Source organism: Phyllobates terribilis, unplaced genomic scaffold (assembly GCF_046119375.1).
Source record: "Phyllobates terribilis strain yellow unplaced genomic scaffold, ASM4611937v1 Scaffold_157__1_contigs__length_4398786, whole genome shotgun sequence".
NCBI classification, from domain to species: Eukaryota; Metazoa; Chordata; class Amphibia; order Anura; family Dendrobatidae; genus Phyllobates; species Phyllobates terribilis.
Window position 1 is genome coordinate 1517259 of NW_027362917.1, and position 26971 is coordinate 1544229.

General features: G+C 45.9%; 1 protein-coding gene across 1 annotated transcript; it reads left to right on the top strand.

The window, feature by feature from the left end:
- Positions 1-25845, top strand: LOC141207020 (uncharacterized). The gene is made up of 7 exons (XM_073664371.1): positions 1-67; positions 12360-12509; positions 12639-12818; positions 12901-13024; positions 13109-13206; positions 13400-13490; positions 21404-25845. The coding sequence occupies exons 2-7, from the start codon at positions 12432-12434 to the stop codon at positions 22759-22761; spliced, it is 1929 nt and encodes a 642-aa protein (XP_073520472.1). The 5' UTR covers positions 1-67; positions 12360-12431; the 3' UTR covers positions 22762-25845.
- Positions 25846-26971: the final 1126 nt, after the last annotated feature.

Below are 26971 nucleotides of genomic sequence, written 5' to 3' on the forward strand. Positions count from 1 at the left end.
GTGACCTCATCACAGCTCCTGTGCGCACACAACAGCCATATATGTGGTGGCGGCTCTGCAGGTGGAGGTATGTGGAGACCCCATTACTGGGCGCAGGGGGCATTAACCCCTTCAGCACGGAGGCTCTTTTGGGGTCTTGTGTTGCCCCTTTATAAGAATCATAAGGTTTCTGTTTCCTGTGATAGATACATACGACCCAACTATGGAGACAGGAAGGGAGGAAACGTCTTGTTCTCATTAGTGATGAGGGCGCGTGGATTGTTAACCCTTCGGTGAGCGCGCTCCGGTGCTCGGCATCTATGTTGGTGCCGCCGCGGCTCATGTGTCATGGCGGTTGGGCTGCTGTGACACATGCAGTGATTTGCCTAACAAACAGGCTGTTCATCAGACATGGTGCCATTAACAGATGCCTTCACCGAGGGTCTTGAATAAAGGGCTCTAATGGAGTGAATAATAGGACCCACAAACCCAAACCTATTTAACAGCGAGAAGACGAGCGACCAATTGACTGGGTCAGACGCCTTCTCAGCGTCAATTAAGTGACATTTTATTGAATGAAATAAGTATTTGATCACCGACCAACCCGCAAGAATTCTGGCTCCCACAGTCCTGTTAGTCTTTCTTTAAGAAGCCCCCCCTACTCTGCACTCATTACCTGTATTAATTGCACCTTGTTAGATGTATAAAAGACACCTGTCCACACACTCAGTCAATCACATTCTAACCTCTCCACCATGGGCAAGTCCAAAGAGCTGTGTAAGGACACCAGGGACAAAATTGTAAACCAGCACAAACCAGCACCCCTTAACCGCAGAACCCATGCGGTTAGGGGGTGCCTTTACATCATACATCTCCCCTGAGATTCGCAAGAAAAAAGGAGTATTTTTTTTCTGGGAAAAAGGGACATTTTATTAGGACCTGTCCTTCAATTCCTAAACAAAAGGACAACTCACAGCAGAGAGGATTCTCTTATAACATAACCTTCACTTATACTTATAAAACTTTATATCCTATATATCCATTACTGAATCAACATAACTCCTATTAACCTAAGGACACAAAAAGACTCATTGCAGATATTTACAGGATACGGTCCCCGGATGAATATATCCAGTCCTGACTGTTAACATTAATCATAATCTAAAGTCCTATTGTGCAATATAGAAAGAAAATGTGTGGTTCTCACCCATTTTGCATCTAGACACCATCCGGGATTTTCTGATGCTACCCTGTCATGCCCCTGGGTTTAGCTCCCGCCCCGACACGGGCAGTACCCAAGTGTACCTTCTAACGTATCCCACAAAAACCCTCCCGACTCGTTTCTTTCTCCTTATGGAGAATTCATCAGGGGAGTATGTTTAGCATTTTGGGGAAGGCACAAATAATGCAAAGAGAGAAGGTGACTCTGTGCCAATAAAGTGTCAAAGTGAGTAAAACAAAAAATTCAATGAGGCTCACAATAGTGAGTGTTCATTACAGTCGTACAGAGTGCTGCCCCCACTATTTTTCCAAAAAATGTATGGGGAGATAATCCCACACACTCACTTCCTGTATGTAAATAGGTTTACTTTCCCTCCTTTCCAGGGAGTCCTATGTCACTTCCCGGGTGGGTCTTATATCTCTCTTATATTTTTGTTGCTATAATTCCAGGGTTTATCTCTATCAAACCCATTGCTTTTTCAAATACATTATCCTATAATAGTGCTCTCATCAGACTCATTCCATTTTGACGACATTTTGAGCGCGGAGTCTCACAATCACATGACACGGCTGGGTCTCACCCGATCGCATCATTTCCACCGCCCGACAAGCCGTGACCACGTGACACCGCCGACCGCAACATTTCCGGACGCCCAGCAGGTCACAGTCATGTGACATACCCAATCACATAATTTCTGGCCACCCGGCATGCCGCGATCACGCAGTGCAGCCCCATTTTTACAGCCGCCTACACTCAGCCATATGTTACAACATGTGGCCGTGGACTCCACAACGCTTCCGGTCACGTGGCACCCGAAACGCCTCAGTCACACGACCGACCACATATGGTCACATGTCCCCATATATACCGTATTATTTCTGAATGATTACCACTGCCATAGTGACCATCAATCCAAATCGCACATGATGCTCCTTCCTACTTGGGGTAGGTTGGCAGCTTTAAATACAAACTTCATCAGACATAATTTGAATATACATATTTCATTCTGAAGGCACTCTTTAAGCAACCTGTTGCCCACAATGTCATATATTATATATCTATCCATAAATTTCCCTTCTTCCTAAGGGTATATAATCCTTAAGGATATAAATATCACCTTCTTTTGAAGGCACTCAAGATTTTAAAGACTCAAAAATCTGATTTTGACAGGCTCATGTAATGGGACGCTTCACGTAAGCATGATCAAACGGGGGGAAGGGACGGGGAGGATTTTGTAAGGTGGGGATCAGGAGATACTCCTTTCAGATAAAACAACTATAGCCAAGTTGCTCATTGAGCCACTTAGGGGTCATGGTGTTCAACCGGAAAATCCATCTTGCTTCTTTTAGCTGTAGGATTCTGTCCATGTCCCCCCCCCCCCCCACTATTCATTTTCATGCAACCAATTCCCGTCAATGATATTACTTTCGGATCCCCCCGTGCACTAAATTTACATGTTTAGCAATGGGCGTGTCATTATTGTTTGCAATATCATTTAGATGCTCTCCTATTCTTCTTCTCATTTCTCGTATGGTCTTCCCTATTTACTCCTTTTTGCAAATACATGTTGCTTTATATATCACAAATGTTGTTCTGGAATTAATAAAACTTCTAATATCAAAGGACAGTCCTGTAACGTTACTCATAAAGGTTTTTGTGGTCTTAACATTCGGACAGGCCACACATCCGCTGCAATTGTAGCAGCCATTCGGTCTCCCTGGTAACCAAGACTTGTCCTTTTTAGATTGCACAAAATGACTTTTGACAACCCTGTCTCCAATCGTTTTGTTTCTGTGAAACGTGATTTGTGGTTTTGTACCAACAACTTTTTTCAAATCCTCGTCTATGGTAGAATTCCCGAATATTTTTCTATAATGACCCTTGCTTGTGGGGCACCATTATCGTATGTCGCAATCAACCTAATAAGTTCTTTTCCTTTTTCATTATCGTCTTTTGTTCTTGGAGAGAGCAGATTTTCTCTATTTTGTTTAAAAGCAAACTGGTACGCCCTTCTCAAAACCCAATCAGGGTATCCCCTTCGTTTCGAACTCTCTCTCATTTCCTTAGCCTGCTGTATAAATTCACCATCAGTCGAACAATTCCTTCTCAGCAAAGCAGTCATCAAAGCAAAAGTTGGCTACTTTGAAGAACCTAGAATATAAGACATATTTTCAGTTGTGTCACACTTTTTTGTTAAGTATATAATTCCACATGTGTTAATTCATAGTTTTGATGCCTTCAGTGTGAATGTACAATTTTCATAGTCATGAAAATGCAGAAAAATCTTAAAATGAGTAGGTGTGTCCAAACTTTTGGACTGTACTGTAGTTCCCCCCTAACTAGGTGGTTCCACCCACTCCAGCCAGGGATCAGGGACAGTTGTGCTCTCCCTTAGGAGCATTGTCGCCCTGTCCCCCGGAAATGTGGTGTAGTGAATTCAAGTGTTAGGGTCCTGAGCCGTACTCCTTCCTTACCTGAGAGTGACATACCACACCTCTGGGTGAGATGCAATACCTCTGTGGCGACCGAACCCTTAGGGGGGCAACAGTAGCTGTTGGTTTCCGAAAAATTGTGGTATGTATATCCCCCTCCTCTTGTTTTGCAATCTGGTACTCCTCTTCCACTACCTATCCCTAGTAGGCCATGGGCACACTTGTCCATGGATTTTATTACTGACCTCCCGGTTTCTTCAGGTAAAACAGTGGTCTTGGTGGTTGTAGATAGGTTCAGTAAAATGGTTCACTTCGTCGCAGTACCTGCACTTCCAAATGCTAAGACACTTGGTCGGGTGTTTATAAATGAGATCGTGAAGCTTCATGGGGTTCCCTCCGATGTGGTATCAGATTGGGGGACCCAGTTTGTTTCCAAGTTCTGGAAAGCATTCTGTTCTCGACTGGTAGTGCAACTCTTTTTGGAGGAAAGTGGGGGGTGCGTCTTATAGTCCGAATACTATATTACTGTATGGCCATGCATGGTGGTGGGTGTGGGGGAGCGGCAGCGGGGGAACAACGTGGCACAGGAGCCAGCAGCCGCCTGCTGCAGCCTACACTGTGCCCGCCACTAAAGAAAATGAATATTCCCTGCTCCCTATTCATTTTCCTTAATAGCCAACACACTGTAACCTCAGCGCGGCTCCTGCTGCCGCTCTGCAGTCTATGTGTCTGCTATTAAAGCTCATGAATATTCCCTACAACCCACTCCCATGGGTTGTAGTGAATATTCATGGTCTTTAATAGCGGGCTCATTGACCGCAGAGCGGCAGCAGGAGCCACGCTGCGGTACAGTTCGCCGACTATTGAAGAGACTGAATGGTCACTGCTCCCCACGCACAGACTCCCGGCGTGGGGAGCAGTGACTATTCCAGCACAGCACATGGCAGGGATGCCATGCGCGGCTCATACAGTGAGAGTCTTGACAGCAGAGCGGGACAGCGCTGGAGGAGAGAGGAAGTGAGTATGACTGTTTATTTTTTTTTGTGGGCAGCATGATGGGGGCTCAGAGGGTGCCATACATACCAGGATGGGTGATCAAGGGGTGCCATGCATACCAAGACGGGGGGCTCAAATGGTGCCATACATACAAGGATAGGGGCTCAAGGGATGCCATGCCTACCAGAATTGGGGGATCAAGGGGTGCCATACATACCAGGATGGGTGATCAAGGGGTGCCATGCATAGCAGGATGGGGGATCAAGGGGTGCCATACATACCAGGATGGGGGATCATGGGGTGCCATGCATACCAGGATGGGGGATACCAGGATGGGGGATCAAGGGGTGCCATGAATACCAGGATGGGGGATAAAGGGGCACCACATACCAGGATGGGGGATCAAGGGGTGCCATGAATACTTGGATGAGGGATCAAGGGGTACCATGCATACCAGGATGGGGGATCAAGGGGTGCCATGAATACTAGGATGGGGATCAGGGGGTGCCATGCATACCAGGATGGTAGATCAAAGGGGTGCCATGAATACCAGGATGGGGATGAGGGCCACGTATGCCAGAATGGGATGGGGGCCACGTATACCAGGAAAGAGGGGCCATATATACCAGGATGTAGGATATTAACGGAATTGTGGGACATTACCCCAATACCAGTGTCAGCAGCTGACCCCCTCCCCCATAACAGGGCATCATGACCACATTTTTTGCTTACATTTTTTTTCCTATTTTCCTCCTCTAAAACCTAGGTGAGTCTTATGGTCCGAAAAATACGGTATAATATATATATATATATATATATATATATATATATATATATATATACACTGCTCAAAAAAATAAAGGGAACACTTAAACAACACAATGTAACTCCAAGTCAATAACACTTCTGTGAAATCTACCTGTCAAGTTATGAAGCAACTCTGATTGTGAATCAATTTCTCCTGCTGTTGTGCAAATGGAACAAACAATTGGTAGAAATGATTGGCAATTAGCAAGATACCCCCTATAAAGGAGCGGTTGTACAGGTGGTGACCATAGACCATTTTTCTGTTCTCATCCTTTTTGGCTGTTGTTTTGGTCACTTTTTCATTTTGCCATTGCTCTCACCCCTAGAGGTAAAGTAGCATGAGGCGGTGTCTACAGTACAACTCACAGAAATGGCTCAGGTAATGCAGTTCATCCAGGATGGCACATCAGTGCGACCTGTGGCAAGAAGGTTAGCTGTGTCTGTCAGCACAGTGTCCAGAGCATGGAGCAGATACCAGGAGATGTGGAGGGAGCCATAGGAGGGCAACAACCCAGCAGCAGGACCGTTACCTCCTCCTTTGTGCAAGGGGGAACAGGAGGAGCACTGCCAGAGCACTGCAAAATGACCTCCAGCAGGCCACAAATGTGCATGTGTCTGCACAAACGGTTAGAAACCGACTCCATGAGGGTGGTATAAGGGCCCGACGTCCACAGATGGGGGTTGTGCTAACAGCCCAACACCCTGCAGGACGCTTTGCATTTGCCACAGAACACCAGGATTGGCAAAGTCGCCACTGGCGCCCTGTGCTCTTCACAGATGAAAGCAGGTTCACACTGAGCACATGTGACAGACGTGACAAAGTCTGGAGACGCCGTGGAGAGCGATCTGCTGCCTGCAACATCCTTCAGCATGACCGGTTTGTTTGTGGGGTGGCATTTCTTTGAAGGGCCGCACCGCCCTCCATGTGCTAGTCAGAGGTAGCCTGACTGTCATTAGGTACCGAGGTGAGATCCTCAGACCCCTTGTGAGACCATATGCTGGTGCGGTTGGCCCTGGGTTCCTCCTAATGCAGGACAATGCCAGACCTCATGTAGCTGGAGTGTGTCAGCAGTTCCTGCAAGATGAAGGCATTAAAGCTATGGACTGGCCCGCCCGTTCCCCAGACCTGAATCTGTTTGAGCACATCTGGAACATCATGTCTCGCTCCATCCACCAACGTCACGTTGCACCACAGACTGTCCAGGAGTTGGCGGATGCTTTAGTCCAGGTCTGGGAGAAGATCCCACAGGAGACCATCCGCAACCTCATCAAGAGAATGCTAAGAGTGCGCAAAGCAGTCATCAAAGCAAAAGGTGGCTACTTTGAAGAACCTAGAATATAAGACATATTTTCAGTTGTTTCACACTTTTTTGTTAAGTATATAATTCCACATGTGTTAATTCATAGTTTTGATGCCTTCAGTGTGAATGTACAATTTTCATAGTCATGAAAATACTGAAAAATCTTTAAATGAGGTGTGTCCAAACTTGTGGTCTGTACTGTATATGTAATATACAGTGAAGAAATAAGTATTTGATCCCTTGCTGTTTTTGTAAGTTTGCTCATTGACAAAGATATGAACAATCTATAATTTTAAGTGCAGATTAATTTTAACATTGAGAGATAGAATATCCAAACAAATTGGTCAGATGAGACAAAAATTGAGCTCTTTGGCATTAACTCAACTCGCCGTGTTTGGAGGAAGAGAAATGCTGCCAATGGCTCAAAGAACACCATCCCCACTGTCAAGCATAGAGGTAGAAACATTATGTTTTTGGAGTGTTTCTCTGCTAAGGGCACAGGACTACTTCACCACATCAATGGAAGAATGGATGGAGCCTTGTCCTCCCTTCGCACTTGGCCGCTGAGCTCCCGACGGTAGCCGCATGGAGGTCAGCGGCGATGCAGCCGGGAGATGACCGGCGCTAGCCGGTCATCTCCCGGCATCTCGCAGCGGAAGTACCCGCACAGGCAGGGCCGCTCCCTGGTCCTCACTAACACGGTTCGCTGATTGGTCGCGCCACCAATCAGCAACGAGCGCAGTCCGGCCGCGAATTGGCGCTGGATTTGAAACACGCTTCGCTGATTGGTCGCACCTGCCCGGCCGCGACCAATCAGCGATATTGGCGCGAAATTTAAAACACCGCTTCTCTGATTGGTCACGTCCAGCCGGCCGCGACCAAACAGCGACTGGCGCAGCCTGGCCGCGAAGTGGCGCCAGATTTGATACACGCAGGCCACCGTCGAGAGATCGGCGGCGACACAGCCGGAAGATGACCGGTGCTAGCCGGTCATCTCCCGGCTGCTCGCAGCAGAAGTACCCCGATCGGCGGCCTCGCTCCCCGGTCCTCCCTTCACACTTGCCGACGGGAGATCAGCGGCCCTAGCCGCTGATCTCCCGACGGTAGCCGCATGGAGGTCAGCGGCGATGCAGCCGGGAGATGACCGGCAGTGGCGCTCCTTGGTCCTCACTAACACGGTTCGCTGATTGGTCGCAGCCCGCGAACAGGAGACCCCTGGCTGCAGCCGCAAATAGTCGTGATGTAAGCGGAAGCAAGAGCCGGCTGCGGCCGGGGGAATTATGTGCTGGCTGTGCGTGGTCAGCGATGTTGTCACAAGCAGTATTGACAACATGACATAATTACAAAATTCATTAGGGGCCCCGGGGGGATACATTGGGGGGTTAATTTAAAGTAGTGCACAACCCATTTAAGCACTGCTTCGCTGATTAGTCGCGCCCGGTCGGCCGCATACATATTCTAGAATACCCGATGCGTTAGAATCGGGCCACTATCTAGTGTGTGTGTGTATGTATATATATATGTGTATATATATATATATATATATATATATATATATATATATATATATATATATATATATATAATATTTTTCCCTTCGGCGGGCTCATTTTCAGCTATTGCTACGTCACTGTGATTTCTGTCTACGTCACTGTGTATAGAATGTGTATAGGATAACAGAGTATAAGAAAGTTGTTATGGACGTGACTTAACGAGCATTGTGCAGTGAGTCTGGTTTCCCTATAGTGACAGATATTTCTTGTTGCTAAAACTGTGATATTTTTTTCATGTTAAATATTTTTTTAAACAACTCTCATTAGTGCGATTGTTGTGCCCCTGCGGGTCCAGTTGCCACAGAAGTGCTGCATCTCAGCCAGAGGTGTGGTACCCCACTCTCAGGTAAGGAGGGAGCACTACACGGGACCCAACCACTCACATCCAACACTACACTACTTCATAACGGAAGGGCAAGATTGCTCCTAAGGGAGAGCACAGGCCTGATCCCTGTCAGGAGGGTGGAACTAAGTGGAGGAGGTGGGTGAAGGAAATAGTTCAGGGGAGCTCAGACAGGAAGAGTATAAAAGCTAGGGTAGAAACATCTAGAAGGGTCCATTTTCCTGGCTCCAGTGCTTGGAGCAGGAGTTCAGTGGAGAGTGAGGAGTGGGCCCAGTCAGAGGGGCCCAGCAGTAGGAGAGTGAGGGGAGAAGACCGGAGCAGTGGGAAAGGCTCCAGAAATAGAAGGGATCCTAGGGGCACGGCGAGTGCGGGAAGCCACCCGTGCGCCCGAATTCACGCTGACCATAGAGGGATCAAGGCCGCAGGAGGGGACTGACCCCAGACTAGTGGAGTACTTTAAAGCTCAGCTAGCAAACCGGAGGTTGCTATATCTTTAGGTGCCGTAGCCACAGTCCACACAAAATCGCTGAAAAGGTGGCCATATAGGACCAAGGGGACAGACGAGACGTCGCCTGACAAGGCCCGCGGCCACTGGCTCGGGACACTGTGTCTGAGGCACAGGGCAGGAGGGCGAGAGCCAGCGTAGTGAGACGGCCTGGAGAGGTACACCGAAAAGGGTCCCGTTCAAGTGCTCCTAGGATATTTGAGAGTTGGCTGGAACACTTCCCAGGAGGACACAGGACGACATGGGTGGTTACAAACCGGTAACTGTAACCTGGAGAACTTAACAACTGTGAGTAAAACCTGAAGACTGCACCCCGCTGTGTCCTTGACTTAATTGCCCTGCCCTGCACTACACTGTCCCTGCTGACAACATCTACCTCATCAATTCCTTTATACTGCCCTGGGGCATAGCTCTACCCGTGGAGAGCCAAACCATCTCTGCTGCGTCACCAACAGCCCCAGTGGATCTGCACCGCAGCGGGGGCCCCATATAGTCGCATACCACGGGTGGCGTCACGAACATTATCCCCAAATCTTTATTTCACCAAATTAACTTTCACTGTTCTTTATTTGACCTCCCTGGGCCACGGACTGGGTCACTGCCACCGTGACTACCCCAATACAGAACCGGCCCGGCTACCGTGTACCCCACGACCACAGGGGGCGCGTCATGCTCATACAACATACAATCCTCTGATTGCTCAGGTGATGCACTGTACTACTGTAGTGCGGTGTATTATCCTTGCCTGTTAGTGTAATCGTAACGGCTCCATACACATTAGATAAGTGTTGGCTGAACAGTCATTTGACAGACGGCTATCTCTTCCATCTCCCTATACACACAAATATTCCAGCTTTCCTGTGGTCTGTATGAGAAAGTCGCCTCCAGACTCCTCTAGTGGACGATTATCTACAGGAAGAACAAACGGATTAGCCTCTAAAATTCAGGATGACAGATCCTTCTCTGCCCTAACATCATCTGTCGGGAGGCCCCCAAATACTTTATATAGTCGACCAAACCCCCCCCATGAGGCGTGGGGAGCACTGAATATTCATGCTCCTTAATAGCGGCACACAGTGTAGCAGCAGCGCGGCTCCTGCTGCTGCCGGAATCACCTGTGCCCGCTGTTTAAGGGCATAAATATTCAAACTCTCTCCATGGGCTTGTGGGGGGGGGGAATATTCATGCCCTTTAATAGCAGGCACACGTGATCGCCCTGCAGCAGCAGGAGCCGCTCTGCGGCTACGCTGTGTGCCGGCTATTAAGGAGCATGAAGTCACAGTTCCAGCGTGAGGACCAGTGACTTCCAGTAGCTGATCTCCCCTTGTGAGCCTCGCATGGTAGTGACGCCATGCGCGGCTCACAAGGCAAGATCAGTGCGGGCAGATAGGACGCAGCGCTGGAGGAGAGAAGGAAGGTGAGTAGGAGTGTTTATTTTTTTATGTGCAGCATGATGGGGATTAGGGGGACCATGCATACCAAAATAAGGATGAGGGGGCATGCATAACAGGATAAAGGTGAGGGGGGCATATATACCAGGATAAGGCTGAGGGGGGCATACATAACAGGATAAAGATGAGGGGGCCATACATACCAGGATAAGGATGAGGGGCCATACATACCAGGATAAGGATGAGGGGTGCCATGCATACTAGGATAGGGATGAGGTGTGCCATGCATACCAGGGAAGGGATGAGGGGTGCCATGCATACCAGGACAGGGATGAGGGGTGCCATGCATACCAGCACAGGGATGAGGGGTGCCATGCATACCAGGATGGGGATTGCTGTGCCATTCATACCAGGATAGGGATTAGGGGTGCCATGCATACCAGGATAGGTATGAGGGGTGCCATGCATACCAGGATGGAGGGGTGCCATGCATACCAGGATAGGGATGAGGGGTGCCATGCATACCAGGACAGGGATGAAGGGTGCCATGCATACCAGGACAGGGATGAGGGGTGCCATGCATACCAGGATAGGGATTAGGGGTGCCATGCATACCAGGATAGGGATGAGGGGTGCCATGCATACCAGGATGGAGGGGTTCCATGCATACTAGGATAGGGATGAGGGGTGCCATGCATACCAGGATGGAGGGATGACAGGCATACCAGGATGGAAATGGGGGCCACGTATAAAAGGAAGGGGGGCATATATACCAGGATGGGGGATATTGTCAGAATTGGGGGACATTACCCCTATACCAGTGTCAGCAGAAGACCCCCTCCCCCTTAAAAGTGCATCGTGAACACATTTTATGCTTACATTTTTTTTTCTATTTTCCTACTCTAAAACCTAGGTGCGTCTTATGGTCCGGTGCGTCTTATAGTCCGAAAAATACGGTATTTATGGTCATTTATAAGTCCTCCCTGTCTCTGGCCTGCCCTTGTATCCTATTACTGGTACCTCCTTCTCTGCGTCCTGAGAGGCAGAGAAGGAGGTAATACAAGGGTGGGCCAGACGAGTGAAAGAGGCGTGTTTTTCTGGGCACAGCACCGCTCTTTCTCTTTTTTCCATACCCCGGGCGTCCCGGACGCCTGCAGCTTGCTTCACTTACTCTTTCCCGGTGAAGCGCCCCCTCACCTCGTCACTGCAGTCCTCAGGAGCGAGATCAGAGAGGCAGAGAAGGAGGTACCGGTAATAGGATACAAGGGCAGGCCAGAGGGATGTGCTGCCGCTCTGATAGTCTTGGAGACAGGGAGAGCTGGGCAGGCAGGAAGAGCTGACCAATCCAAGCAGGCTTTGTATACAACAACCAGCCAATCGCCAGTAAGGTTCATCACTTTAAAATTACCATATTGAAATCAAATCTGATTTTTTTTTTAATTTTTATTGTATGTGCGTTAGAAGAGGGGTAGTCTTATACATCGAGTATATCCCAAACTCTATATTTTAACTGGAAAAGTTGGGGGTCGCCTTATACACCCAGTCTTCTTATACTCCGGAAAATACGGTAGTTATTTCTCATGTCACATGTAATGAATATCTCCTGCAGTATTGCTAATGCCGATTGTTGGTAAATGAGATGAGAATTAGCGTCATGGAAGATGAGTCTATGAGAAACGTATTCAGCTGCAGACTCCGAGGAAGAAGGAGGAAAACTAAACATTGTAAAATAATAAATCTCCTCATATGTTTCCCCTTATTATCTCCAGTAATTGTATTATTACACAGGATTTTTATGATGCTACATCTGCTCATCATCTTCTCATTCAGATCCCTACAATATCAGATCCTCTCAGTGAAGATCTTCTATATAAGAGAATTTTCCTTATTGATCCATAAAAGATGGATCTGGACAGAGACAAGATGGTGGAGAGGATAATGCACCTCACCCTAGAGATCCTCTTCCGGCTTACTGGAGAGGTGAGAGATTCTGATGACGTCACATTACATCATTCTTATCTATGGGAATAACAGATGGACAGAACTGGAGAGGTGAGGACTCTGGAAATGTCTGTAGTGAGATTTATTAATGTGTCTCTCCATAACCAGGATTACACAGTAGTGAAGAAGACCTCTAGTGAACGCCGTCAGGCCCCTGTGTCTGAGGGATGGGGAAGACCCAAGAGTCCAATCAGGGGGCCTCCACCTTTTCCCCTGATACATGAGGACATCAATGACCAGAAGATCCTAGAACTCACCTACAAGATGATTGAGTTTCTGACTGGAGAGGTGACACTGCTGGGAATGCTGGGACATTATACAGTAACACTATGGAGGGATCGGGGGGATGACGGTATCATTGTTGTGTCAGGTTCCTATAAGGTGTCAGGATGTCTCCGTCTATTTCTCCATGGAGGAGTGGGAGTATTTAGAAGGACACAAAGATCTGTACAAGGACGTCATGATGGAGGTTCCCCAGCCCCTCACATCACCAGGTAATAGACAGGACTAAATACACATGGCCTATAATTATCTGTATGTAAAGAATGAATTCAGACCCTGTATTCTGTTTTCTCCAGATTTATCCAGTAAGAGGACAACACCAGAGAGATGTCCCCGTCCTCTTCTTCCACAGGACTGTAAACAAGAAGATCCCAGTGTTCCTCAGGATCATCAGGTAGATGGAGAGAAGGTGTCATGAGATCTCCCCTATGATGTGTAGACGGCTGTGAAGGTCTTGTGCTCAGTCTTGTTTTATTCACCATTATTATGTTTTATACTTGTGTAATGAGAACAGTGGAGATGGCAGGATTAGAGCTGATCATAGATGTGACTTCTTCTGTCTGTCACTTTTACAATATTTGTTTCAGGGTGAAGATCTGACCCATAATCATAGTACAGAGACATATGTGAGGGGTGATGAGCAATGTAAGGAGGAGATTCCTACAGATAACCACCCAGGTGAGTAGTGACCACTAAATGCAGAGAAGTCACAGATTCTTCTCAGTCACCGGCTGTGGCTGCTTTATCGGTGGTGTAGTCCGGCCATATCACAATCGTGTGATCACCATTTTGCCTCTAGATCACAAAATTCTTCTCCACCCAAAACTGTTCAAATGAATTTGGGCATTGAAAACCCTTTTCTAGAGAACTTGCAACCTGGGGATCCACCTACCCCCTGGGATTAGTAGACGCTGACCGTTACCTGCCCAGATCTGTAAACTACAAAGCCAAATGACAGCTTACGTAGAATGTGCTGACAAGTGAGAAAATCACTTGAAGGAAAATATTCTGATGGACCTGTAACAGAAAGTGGAGGGTAATGATGGTGTTGGCTTCCTAGATCCCTGATATCTTATTGGATGAATCTACCTTCTCTCCTTTCTGTGCGGCTGAATGTGCTCGTATGGTCCCTACAAGACCAGGTCCAGTCTTTCTGGCCAAACTTCACTTTTATTATCGACAATATTAAATGTGCAGTGAGGGCCAAGTGTGAATTTCTGTACAATAACAACGGAGTTTCCCTTTATTCTGACTTTTTAATTTCTTTTAAAACTGACTAACTTAAGCAGGATTGGGATAAAACTACATAAATAACATTACACCTGTGCCATGACATATCTCTAAGCTGTGCATAGCTGATGGCTGTAATATACATCTATTCACGCCTGCAGGAGATGTGGTGGCATGGCTCGAGCCCTGGTTTCATGGATTCACTCCACATCATAAATTACATTATGTTTTCAATCCTAAAGAATTCAGATTCCTGCACAATCTCTCCTGAAATGGGGGCACTAATACTTTCTCTACTCTTCTGGTCAGGACTCATCATACCTCCAATGGTCCACCATAAATGAGTGCATCTCCAGTTTAGTGTTGGATATCTCCCTTCATACATACGTTGGTGTTGGGGATGTAACATATATTTTTATTGTTATATTTTTTTTACATGTTCATTCTGTATGATAGTTTATTTGGGGTTGGATCGGCCTGCCTCACCTATGTGAGTCTTTAACTACCTAGTAGTTACAGTTACAGACTGAAGGTTTTTTTTTCTGAAGAAGACTGTTCAGCTTGATCGTTTCAGTCGGTGTTATTATCTGTAGTCACAGTTTTGCCCATCACCCTTTATTCTTCCTTAGGGATCTGGACTTACACAGATGCTCCTAGGCTTGGCCCATAGTGTTACTTGTTGTTCTGTGGAGTGAGATGGGAAGAAGAATAGTCAGGTAGCCAGAACCAGGAGGGCAGAGAAAGTACAAAATCAGAATACGGAAAAATAGTCAGTAAACGGGCCGAGGTCACAATGGAAAACAAATACACAAGCCGGGAGCTGAGCACAGAGGCCTGAACCAGAGGAGAACAAGGCTGGATCTGGAAGCTTCCGGCAATATGCTTCCAGCTTTAGTAGGGTGTGGTGATTTCCATATGGCTGAAGCAGGGAGCAGGTTACTGCAGCTGGACAGCACACACACCCATACCACCAGACTGGATGGTACTACTGGCTCCATGCAAACTAATCTAAGTGGCTGGACAGAGCCTGTGCCGCCCAGAACTTTTGGTCCCGACGTCTTCTCAATCACCAGCGCCGCCTGCAGAATAAATAGGACAGCACCTGGTGACAGAAGCAGACGTCGCCGGAGCAGGTCCCAGAGGATATGGGACACACCACACCATACAAAATGTCAGAAAATCAGAGCAGTAGAAATTCCCATATATTGACTCCATTTTGAAAATGATGACCCTCAATTAATTAATCTTTAGAAGTTGTCACTACTTTGACTCCACAGTCACTTTCCGAAAATTAGCACACAGTAGATGTTTCAAAGTGAAAATTACTAATATGCCATTTTATTACCCAACACATAGTGCCCAGATTGTGCTCCAGGAGAGACACACTGTAAATGAAGTGGGTTCTTCTCACTATAGTAATGCCAAATACATGGATGATAAATGTGGTTTGGGCGCACTGCAAGGCTCAGAAGCGAGGGGGAGATTTGACTTTGGGAGAGCGAATATTGCTGGATTGGTTTATAGAAGCCATGTTGCTTTTCAAGAGCCTTTGAGCCACTAATAATGTAAAAATCTCTGTTTTTCCACTGACAAATGATGGACCTGAGTGGGGACTTGTTTTTTGTGAGATGAGTAGAAGTTTTTATTCGTATTTTTTTTGCCTATGTAACACCCCTTTAGGGCTACCACGGTACACTGGGTGTTATGGGGGGTCTCACCTCTCTAGGGCGCAGTGCCTCCACCCGAATCTTGATTGGAGCTCTCTCTCTGGGACTGCCGAAGGACTGTTATCTTCTGCCAGGGGCTGATTTGGGAAGCCCCTGCCACAGCTCAGTACACACTCACAGGGAACAGGAGTAAAACTGTTTAACAGGTTTATTACTATGCAGCAGAATTGAGGTGGGTTTAAAGGAATAACATACAATACAAGTAACAGTGCTCTATAAAAGTCATATACACATCACAATCTACTTCTACTCCGACCCTGCAAATATAACGTAGCAGGCTCTCCGAGTCCTTGATGTAACTTGCTTCAGAGGGTGACAAGACCACGCTCTCCAGCAGCGCGGGTATCTCAGAGGGGGCCGCCACACTCGGCAGCATAGAGGAATGCAGATCCACACCGCTCCATCTCTCACAGCAAGCTGCCACGCTCTTTTTTCTCTGAACTTTCACTTTCACCTCCTCCCAGCTCCCTCCTCCAAGTCCCTCATCATCCAATCCACTCTCTCTCCTTCTATCCTTCCAGGCTGTGTCATCTGACTGAAACAAGGGTCCCTGGGAATTGTAGTCCACTGCAGCTCAGGGGAAAAATGGTTAATGTCTGTAGGTCCCTGTTTAACAGCATCTGCAAAGCTCTTCTTAGTGTCTGTAAGTTCCAGTATACCAGTAGCTGCCCTAACAATTCCCTGTGGGTGTTACATTCTCCCCTGGTGAGTCATTGAAAGTGTCCCATCTCGACATGAGGACTCACCACCTGAAACATGAATGGGGGTTAAGGCATCCTGACTAACACCAAATTTACATGCACACAAACCACCACCTGGACACATGGGAAATACCAGGAAATAAGGCCAAACAGAATTTGAATTAGGGTGTATCAGCCTGGGGACCTCAGTGGTATGTCCCATTCTATCATAGGTCAGCATCATGGGTGGTCTAGTGTGCATGCAAATTTGGTGTTAGTCAGGATGCCTTAACCCCCATTCATGTTTCAGCTGGTGTCCAGAGAACCATCCGACCGTTTGAGACACAGTGAGTGCCCTTCTGAGACTTGTGGTTCTACCAGCGCTATTTACAGTGAGTACACTACAACCCAGACTATTGACATGAATATTCATCTAAGTGCACCAACGGTTCTCATTTGCGCGCCAACATCCGCGGCAACTGGGCCCCAACGTTTGGACTGAGTTAAAACAAAAAGGGAAAACCTGCTACGTTATATTTGCAGGGTCGGAGTAGAAGTAGATTGTGATGTGTATATGACTTTTATAGAGCACTGTTACTTGTATTGTATGTTATTCCTTTAAACCCACCTCAATTCTGCTGCATAGCAATAAACCTGTTAAACGGTTTTACTCCTGTTCCCGGTGAGTGTGTAGTGAGCCTTGGCAGGGGCTTCCCGAATCAGCCCCTGGCAGAAGATAACAGTCCTTCTGCAGTCCCAGAGAGAGAGCTCCAATCAAGATTCGGGTGGAGGCACTGCGCCCTAGAGAGGTGAGACCCCCCATAACACCCAGTGTACCGTGGTAGCCCTAAAGGGGTGTTACAGTGGAGGCACTGCTGAGATCCAGAACTAACACAGGAGTATTTACTATGGAGACTTTAACAGAGCAAGAAGTGTATTTGTGGTGTGAGGAGATGGATGTTACAGCTAAACAAAGCTTTGCAGTGAGTGGTGAGCTCTGTAATGCGTCTGATGAAGAGATACTGAAAATAGTTAACCGACTCACTGAACTTGCCCACCCTAAAGTGGTCGACCGCAGGAAGGAAAAGGGGGGACAGTTACTCAGAGCCCTGATCTCAACCGGGCAGATCTTGAGGAAAAAATACTTCCCATCCATTGTAGCCATGTCCCCAGAGTATGGTCGACAATGGAAGATCACTTGGCCTACTGAGTCCAAAGTTGAGACCCAGCAACAGGAATCAACCACTCAACCTAGAAAGACTAGTATATGTCCGCCCTCTACTCCACTTAGAGCCAGTCCTGAAGAGACAGCGGCCCCTGCTGATGTGCTTATGACAGCTATGTAAAAGTTAGTTAGTCAGTTTGCAAAGATGCAGCCAGAAGGGAACTACCGTTGTCTAAGAACTTTCTCGGGTGCCCTCCCCACCCCTGCTGGAGAAGAAGGATATGATACTTAGAGGGATGTCACTTTACTGTGCTTAGAAGAGTGGCAGGGCACTGATGCCGTAAAGAAGCAGAGAATAGTAGAACGTTTGAAAGGTATTGCTATGGAAGTGGTGCAGGCTGCTTGGCGGAGCAAGCCACTAGCAACTTATCAAGATTATATGAGTGCTTTAGAAGATGCTTTTGGATCCCCTGAAGATGCTACTGATCTACTCTATAAACTCCGTACCACCTACCAACAGCCAGATGAGAAGATGTCCGACTATCTATACCGACTAGATAAGCTGGTTCATAGAATAGTATCTAAAGGTGGAGTCAGCCCTAAAGAAGATGATCAGTGTCGTCTGGAACAAGTACTCAGAGGAGCTCTCACTAATGATCCAATTGCACAGCAGATGAGGTCTTGTGATAGACAGAAGATTCCTGGTTCTTTTCATGAGTTGCTTAAGGAAGTTCGCAAGGAGGAGGTTATTTTGGCCGCAAGAGAGAAGACATCCTCTCGCGTGACTACTGTTGCCCTGAAGCCAGCAGCCGACTGCCGAGAGATGGAACTGTTGAAAGTCATCGAGAAACAGGGGGAGCAGATTACACAATTGTTAAGTGCCCAGGCCAAGACAATACAGTGGCTACAAAGTGCTGCGGAGGTAGCTGAGAAGCAAACACTGGCTTCAGGAAGTGAGAATGATGACCTCTGTAGAGTAGAGAGTAGGAAACCAGAAGGGTGCGTTGTCTGTGGGAGTCCAGGCCATATAGCTCGTCAGTGTCCTAAGACGTGGAGCTCAAAGAACTCTTCACATTTTCCCCATCACACTCAGAGGCAGTTTGGAAACGGGAAAAGGGGGCCAGTAGAACCCCATACTGAGCCCCCATCAGCAACTAAGACCTACTCTACCGCCCCATCCAATAGTGCCTCATCGAAAACACTGCCTGAAGGTTTAGTGGGACTTGCCCCACATGTCCCCGCATATATCAATGGTCAACCTTGTACAGTATTGCTGGATAGCGGGTCTCAAGTGTCCATCATCTTCGAAGGATGGTATAAGAGATATTTATCCAACGTGCCTCTGAAACCGTTGTCTGGACTCGTGGTGGGGGGACTGAGTGAGCACAGCTACCCCTACAGAGGGTACGTGTCCGTGACACTGCAATTTCCAAAGACTGTTGTTGAAGTGGATAAAGAGATACCCATCATAGCGCTAATCTGCCCGGAGGCAGATGAGATGAGAGACCATCACCTGTCATAGTGGGAACAAATGCCAACATCTTCCGTACGATAGCTCAGTGGTGTTGGGAAGTTGGGGGAGAAAATTACTCGCAGACCCTATCCATCCACCCAGTCTGTCTGGAAGCCTATGTGAGAACGGAGGAGGAGAAGAGGGAACTACAGCCTGAAAGCTTTGACCCTTGTTTTGAAGGAAGTGAGCTGAAAGGAGAAGAGAGGGGGCTGGTCATCGACGGCATGATGATGCGGGGGGCAGCTTTCTCTTTAGGCGAATGGGACATGGACCTCGCCCAAGGAGTAGAGCATCGCATTCGGTTGAAGGATCAAAATCCTTTCCGAGAAAGATCCCGAAGATTGGATATCGAGGATGTCAGGCAGCATCTACGCGGTATGTTAGACACAGGAGTCATCATAGAGTCTAGTAGCCTCTATGCTTCCCCCTTCGTGATAGCTCGAAAAAAAAATGGAGCTATTCGGATGTGTGTGGATTATCGTACCTTGAACAAACGTACGGTCCCTGACCAGTACACTGTTCCCCGAATCGATGAAGCTTTGGATTTCCTGCAAGGGAGCCAATGGTTTTCTGTGTTAGATCTTCGGAGTGGCTACTATCAGATACCCATGTCAAAAGAAGATCAAGAGAAGACCGCTTTTTGTCTGGCCCATTGGGTTCTTCGAGTTTCAGAGACTGCCTCAAGGACTGACAGGTGCTCCGGCCACTTTTCAGAGATGTATGGACAAAGTAGTGGGGGACCTGCACTTACGTGAGGTCCTGGTTTATCTAGATGATCTTATTGTTTTTGGGAAGACTCTGTAAGAACACAACCAGCGGTTGTTCAAGGTGCTGGATCAGTTGAAGGAGGCTGGGTTGAAGTTGTCCCTTGACAAGTGCCGGATTTGCCAGACGACTGTGAAATATGTGGGGCACATAATCAGCAGAGAAGGAATTTCCACCGACCCTGCCAAAGTGGAGGCTGTTGTAAACTGGCCTAAGCCCACCAAACTGAGGGAGCTTAGGTCCTTTTTAGGATTTTGTGGATATTACCGAAGATTTGTACCCCAGTACTCTCAGATTGTGAAGCCGTTAACTGCCCTTACCCAGGGGTATCCCCCTTCTGGGAGGACAGCCCACTCCTCAAGGTCAGGAAAGAGAGTCTACTTCCGAGTTAATGAACTTTTTGGGAAAAGATGGACACCTGTATGCGATGAGGCATTCGAGAAACTGAAGTCATGTTTGACCCAAACTACAGTGTTGGCCTATGCAGACCCCAGTAAACCATATGTGTTACATGTAGATGTTTCTCTCGACGGACTAGGAAGGATTCTCTATCAGGACCATGATGGCTGTCTGTGTCCCGTTTACTACATTAGTCGAGGATTGACTCCCAGTGAACGCAACTACCCAGCTCACAAACTGGAGTTTCTGGCTTTGAAATGGGCTGTAGTGCACACGCTGCATGACTACCTCTATGGGGTACACTTCATGGTTCATACCGACACAATCCATTAACCTACGTGAGAACCACAGCAAAACTGGATGCCACGGGGTACTGGTGGCTTGCCGCACTCTCTTTGTACGATTTCAGCTTAAAATATCGACCAGGGATCAGACACACTCTCGGCTGCCTAGGGAACCCTTAAATGAGGAAGAAGAAGGAGGATGGATAGAGGTCCCTGCCCCTGAGGTGAAGACTCTGTGCCATAGACATCAAACTAATGCCCTCCCTATGCAGTGCTGTGCTAAATTCTTAGGAGTATCCAGTGAAGCGCTGCCGTTGTTGTACTGCCGAGTGACAAATGTAACCCCAGACTCTCTCCCTCAACTGACTCGTAATCAAGTCAGAAAGGCGCAGCAGGAGGATTGGTCGGTGGGGGTAGTCCAATGGTGGGTTAAGGGGGGCTGGAGGCCCGAAAAGAATGCATTAAGAACAGAGGAATCTGTCCTGCTGACTCGGCAGCTAGAGTTCCTAGTAGTAAGAAATGGATTACTATACCGAGAGGCAAAGCGCCAGAAGGGAGGAGTCCGCAGACAGCTGGTGTTACACCTATATAACATTGTTTGGCTTTTTATTCCATATTTGGGAGACTGAATGAACAAACAGTTGAACATCACGCTCTACTTGGTCTTGCTATGAAGTTTTCTATTACACTGTGAACTGTAATTTTCTTGGTGAATAATTCAATATTTTTTACATGAGTTGCTATTTTACAGTTTAAGTAGAAATGTTAAAAAATATATAATTCAAGAATATTTTATTCAAAAATAATTATTGGTTTTATTCTTGGCAGATGACTGTACCAGGAGATCAGACGGACAGCTGACATCTTCAATTTTTAAATCAGACGATCTTGAGATCCCAGAGGATACAATTGAAGTGAATGCTATTACTCCAGATCTACCATCATCCCTTCACAGGAAAGATCTTTCACCTGATCCTTTGAAACAGGTTCTGTCTTCTGATTCATTACCGACTACTAAGGAAAATCAAAGTCACAAAATAAGCATTAAAAAACGAATTGCTCCTAATTCAAAGAAGCCATTTTCACTTTCAGAATGTGGAAAATGTTTTAACCAGAAATCAGCTTTGCTTAAGCACCAGAGAACTCACACAGGGGAGAAGCCTTTTTCTTGTTCAGAATGTGGGAAATGTTTTAACCGTAAATCAATTCTTGATAGCCACCAGAGAACCCACACAGGGGAGAAACCTTTTTCCTGTTTAGAATGTGGAAAATGTTTTAACCAGAAATCAGGTTTGGTTAAGCACCAGAGAACTCACACAGGGGAGAAACCCTTTTCCTGTTTAGAATGTGGAAAATGTTTTAACCAGAAATCAGCTTTGCTTAAGCACCAGAGAACTCACACAGGGGAGAAGCCTTTTTCCTGTTCAGAATGTGGGAAATGTTTTACCCGTAAAGCAATTCTTGATAGCCACCAGAGAACCCACACAGGGGAGAAGCCTTTTTCCTGTTTAGAATGTGGAGAATGTTTTAACCAGAAATCAGGTTTGGTTAAGCACCAGAGAACTCACACAGGGGAGAAACCCTTTTCCTGTTCAGAATGTGGGAAATGTTTTAACCGTAAAGAGATTCTTGATAGCCACCAGAGAACTCACACAAGGGAGAAACCTTTTTCCTGTTATGAATGTGGGAAATGTTTTAACCGCAAAGCGATTCTTCATAGCCACCAGAGAACTCACACGGGGGAGAAGCCTTTTTCATGTTCAGAGTGTGGGAAATGTTTTAACCAGAAATCAGATTTGGTCTATCACCAGAGAAATCACACAGGGAAGAGGCCTTTTTCCTGTTCAGAATGTGGAAAATGTTTTAAACAGAAATCAGATTTGGGTAAGCACCAGAGAACTCACACAGGGGAGAAACCTTTTTCCTGTTCAGAATGTGGAAAATGTTTTAACCAGAAATCAAATCTGGTTAATCACCAGAGAATTCACACAGGGGAGAAGCCTTTTTCCTGTTCAGAATGTGGGAAATGTTTTAACCAGAAATCAGATGTTGTTATACACCAGAGAACCCACACAGGGGAGAAGCCTTTTTCCTGTTCAGAATGTGGAAAATGTTTTGTGAAGAAATCCTCACTTCTTAGTCACGAAAGTACTCACACAGGTGAGAAGCCATTTTCATGTTCTTAATGTGGGAAATGTTTTACACAGAAATCAACTCTTAATAAACTTCAGGGAAGTCACACAGGGGAGAAGCCTATTTAAATGCTAACCGAAAATTGTATCTTCTTAAAGGGGTTTTCCACTTCTATTGGTACAACTGTTATGATCTGCAACATAAACTAGGGAAAGATGGGGAGAGCTATCCCTACAGTAAGACTAAGCTGAGTCCCTACGTTGTAGCGGGCAACCTGCCTTCGTCCTCGGCTAGTCTGAACGGAGACCTATGGAGAAAGGGAGGGGTCCCTAAAAGAACTAAGGACTGGGACAAAAATGGGACACCTCCTAACAGAAGTTGTTGCAGAGCAAAGGATAGACTGACAAAAGTACTAGAGGTCCCAGAGGACCAAGCAAACTAGAGATAGATAGGCACAAAGGCACCTGGCTAGAGAGACAGTCAAAACAACACTGAAGTCCAGCAAAGCCAGAAGGGCGGAGCTGGAGTATATAGGAAGATGGTCACGTGACCGCAAAACACAAGATAGAAACAAAAACAAACAGGAGGGTTCTAACAACAACTCCTTCTCATTCCTCATGTTTGGCCTTGTTAAAATAAAAACACTCATACGCACCTCCCGTTGTGGCGCCGTTCCATTGGTGTCACAACTCGCGTTTCTGGGGCTCACATAAGGTTATTACATCACACAATCCTGCTCCCAATCAACTCCGCCTTCGGACGTATTGAAAATCAACAGGAAAGACATGGCCTGGACATAGCAATGAGAGCACTCTCTTCAGACCGTGTTCCTGGGGGAATTATAGGCAATTTCCGGCCTTAAACATGACGGCCGATATGGGAAAGAAAGACGAGATTGGAGGTTAATCTGAGGTCCTCCACCTCGGTCAGCATGTCTGATATGCAGTGTTTCTTATCGAAAGTCTTATCATCCTGCTCTGGAGCCATTACTGCCTCATCTCAGCTTGGAAAAAGAAGCAGTATTAACCCTCATGATGCCAGACAGCTCAAGCCTGTAAGTCCTGCACCAACTTCTCTCTTAATGTAGGCCTCACAAGAAAACATCTCCACAAATCTCCCAGTATTCTCACCAAAGCCCACATACTGAGCAGTGCTTGCTGCACAGGAAAATATACTCCCCCAGCCACAGGGATTTTAATATGAGGAAAGCCATAATTGACTTGTATTTCATATTGCGTCTATCCCTAATAAACAAGAGAGAGAGCAAAATATACAAAGGCTGAAGACCACGTACAAAACTGAAATACGTCCCCTCACTTCTAGCCTATCACAGCTTACTGACAAGTTACAGAGATAAGAGGATGATGTCCTACAAGTTGTGGCCATCAAAATGCTCAGAAACAAACACTGGATCTTCACAGCCAGCAAATAAACAGTCTCTTTAATATCACTTATGACCAAGAAAATCACAATAATATCCTGAAATCATCAATGCACAAGCGATCAGGCCAACACTGTGGACATTGTTCAATTATATCCTTGGTGACCCTATTGATAAAGAGCTGGAGATCGACAGGGCGCACCGTACATTAGGCAATCATGGCCCAGATCCTGAGCGTCCAAGGGACATTATTGGTCACATACATTTTTCCAATGTGAAAGAGGCCGTTGTGAGAAAAGCAGGGGATTTGGGTCCTGGTGATTTCAATGGAAAACGCATACAATTGCTCACAGATCTATCCTGAATGGCACTTGCTCAAAGAAGGGTATTGAAACCAGTACTTGATGCTCTCTGGGAAAATGGTCTGATGTGCTCCTGTGGTACCTTTCCAGCTGCAAGTCCGAAAAAAATGAATATTGTATATTTTGAAAGATCAAAGCGACATGAGACCATTCTGTGATGTCCTGGACATTCCCAGAATCCATATATCTGACTGGCCACCTTCTCCACCATTGCCACAGAGTTTCGGCACCTCACAGAAGGCTTTCAATGGATCAGGAATTTGATGGTGATGCATCCAGACGGGAAAGGAACCTGCCAATCATATCAGCTCCTGAAATGAATCTTGTTTTCCCTGATGAGACAGTTTGCAGATGCTTACTTATTTTTTTAAGCTTATAATAAGATATATCTAAATAGAGTTTTAGGTGCCACTCTTCCACTATACAGAATGTCTCAGTTCATATCTTAGAACGGGATTTAATTTTTGTTCACATTATATTACTGTAATATCAGGCTGTATTACTTTGCTCGCTATATATTCTATGGTTCCCCCTAATAGGAACCCTAGGACTAAAGGTTTGACTTACGCCTGTAAAGACAACCCTCAGTTAGGGACTTGCATTGGGATCTGCTTGTTTCGTAATTTCCTAGTGTTCGATATATTCATAATCTATACCTCTTGGCCACTGAGAGGTAGACGTTACTATCTACCATCTATACCTCCTCTTTGCTCTTAGTCTTTCTCTCCTCCCCTCCTCCTTTTTTTTCATATAATATGACACAACGCAGAACTCGTTCATTGAATGTCAGAGGACTTAATGTTCGAGAGAAAGGAGCTGAAGTGTTTTATCATATGAATAAACAACACGTTCATTTTCTCTTTCTTCAGGAGACCCACTTTAGAGGCGATCATATACTGTACCTCAGATTACTAACAGATATTATTCATCTTGGCGTCACAGTACAAATGCTATTTTGAAGTCTAAGGTGCGGAGTATAGGCCGACACAGATCACTGCCGCATACTATTGTAGCAAAAAAGAAGCAAGACAAAAATATATCTCATACCCTACCATAATTATATATAAATGTAAAGCAAAATTGCATAATAAATATAGGGTACTTAGTGAACTATTTTTGATCAAAAAAAGTATACAAGCCGTCCCACCAGCGGCAAGGTGACCCTAAATTGGGACGGTACCTATACTGCCTATATTAAAAACCTTACTGTATATCAAAGTTGAAGTAATGCATATAAAAGGGTAGACAAATAGGACCGGGTCCCAACTCCAGACCACCTAGGCCCGTGGTAAGCTACATATATACCAATCAGCTCAACAAAGGGCATGCCACACCCTTAAATTGCACAGAATGCAAACAAGTCAAAAAACCAGACAATGTGAACTGAGGTCTAAGATGGCAGACATACAAGAAACAGAGGCATGTTCACACTAGCAAAAAAGAAGCAAGACAAAAATATATCTCATACCCTACCATAATTATATATAAATGTAAAGCAAAATTGCATAATAAATATAGGGTACTTAGTGAACTATTTTTGATCAAAAAAAGTATACAAGCCGTCCCACCAGCGGCAAGGTGACCCTAAATTGGGACGGTACCTATACTGCCTATATTAAAAACCTTACTGTATATCAAAGTTGAAGTAATGCATATAAAAGGGTAGACAAATAGGACCGGTCCTATTTGTCTACCCTTTTATATGCATTACTTCAACTTTTTGATCAAAAATAGTTCACTAAGTACCCTATATTTATTATGCAATTTTGCTTTACATTTATATATAATTATGGTAGGGTATGAGATATATTTTTGTCTTGCTTCTTTTTTGCTAGTGTGAACATGCCTCTGTTTCTTGTATGTCTGCCATCTTAGACCTCAGTTCACATTGTCTGGTTTCTCGCATACTATTGTAGAAACACTGTCTGACACGGAGAGGATGTATGTGTTTAAGATCTCCATCTATTCCAACATTTTGACTTTGGCAAACTTCTGTCTCCCTAATTGTGACCTAATTAAGACATGATGACCAAAACTTAAACAAACTAAAACATTTTCTGTAGGAGCTTATCATCATTGAAGGTGACTTTCATTTTGCCTTGGATCCTTCTTTAGAGGCGTTCCTGGGCTGGAGTCACCAATCTAAATCACCCAAAAGCTTTGCTAAACGTGCTCCGGTCTTTCCAACTGGTCGATGTATGGAAGATGCAACATCCAGATGTAAAGGATTATACGTATTATTCTCCTATACTCAATATGCATAGCCCTAGAGACTTTTCATTAAATTGCCATCACTGGCTTACATGGCAACCTACATCTCTAGATAGGGATTGCTATATGGTCAGATCATGCTCCTGTATATTGTTATCTGACTATACCTGACTCCACCAAGGCTTCAACTGTGGGAATTTAAATGCTAATCTGCTGAAAGACTCACTCTGTGTCTCAGACCTTCTCGAGACTATAGACTCCTTCACAAATATGAGCATGATGAAACTGCCTTACCATTTCAATGGGAAG

What these genes read in the sequence shown, in the direction of transcription:
- LOC141207020 (XM_073664371.1), top strand. Translation starts at nt 12,432, where the DNA reads ATGGATCTGGACAGAGACAAGATGGTGGAGAGGATAATGCACCTCACC. An exon ending in TTGAGTTTCTGACTGGAGAG is followed by an intron (nt 12,819 to 12,900) that starts GTGACACTGCTG and finishes TTGTTGTGTCAG; the next exon opens with GTTCCTATAAGGTGTCAGGA. An exon ending in TCCTACAGATAACCACCCAG is followed by an intron (nt 13,491 to 21,403) that starts GTGAGTAGTGAC and finishes TATTCTTGGCAG; the next exon opens with ATGACTGTACCAGGAGATCA.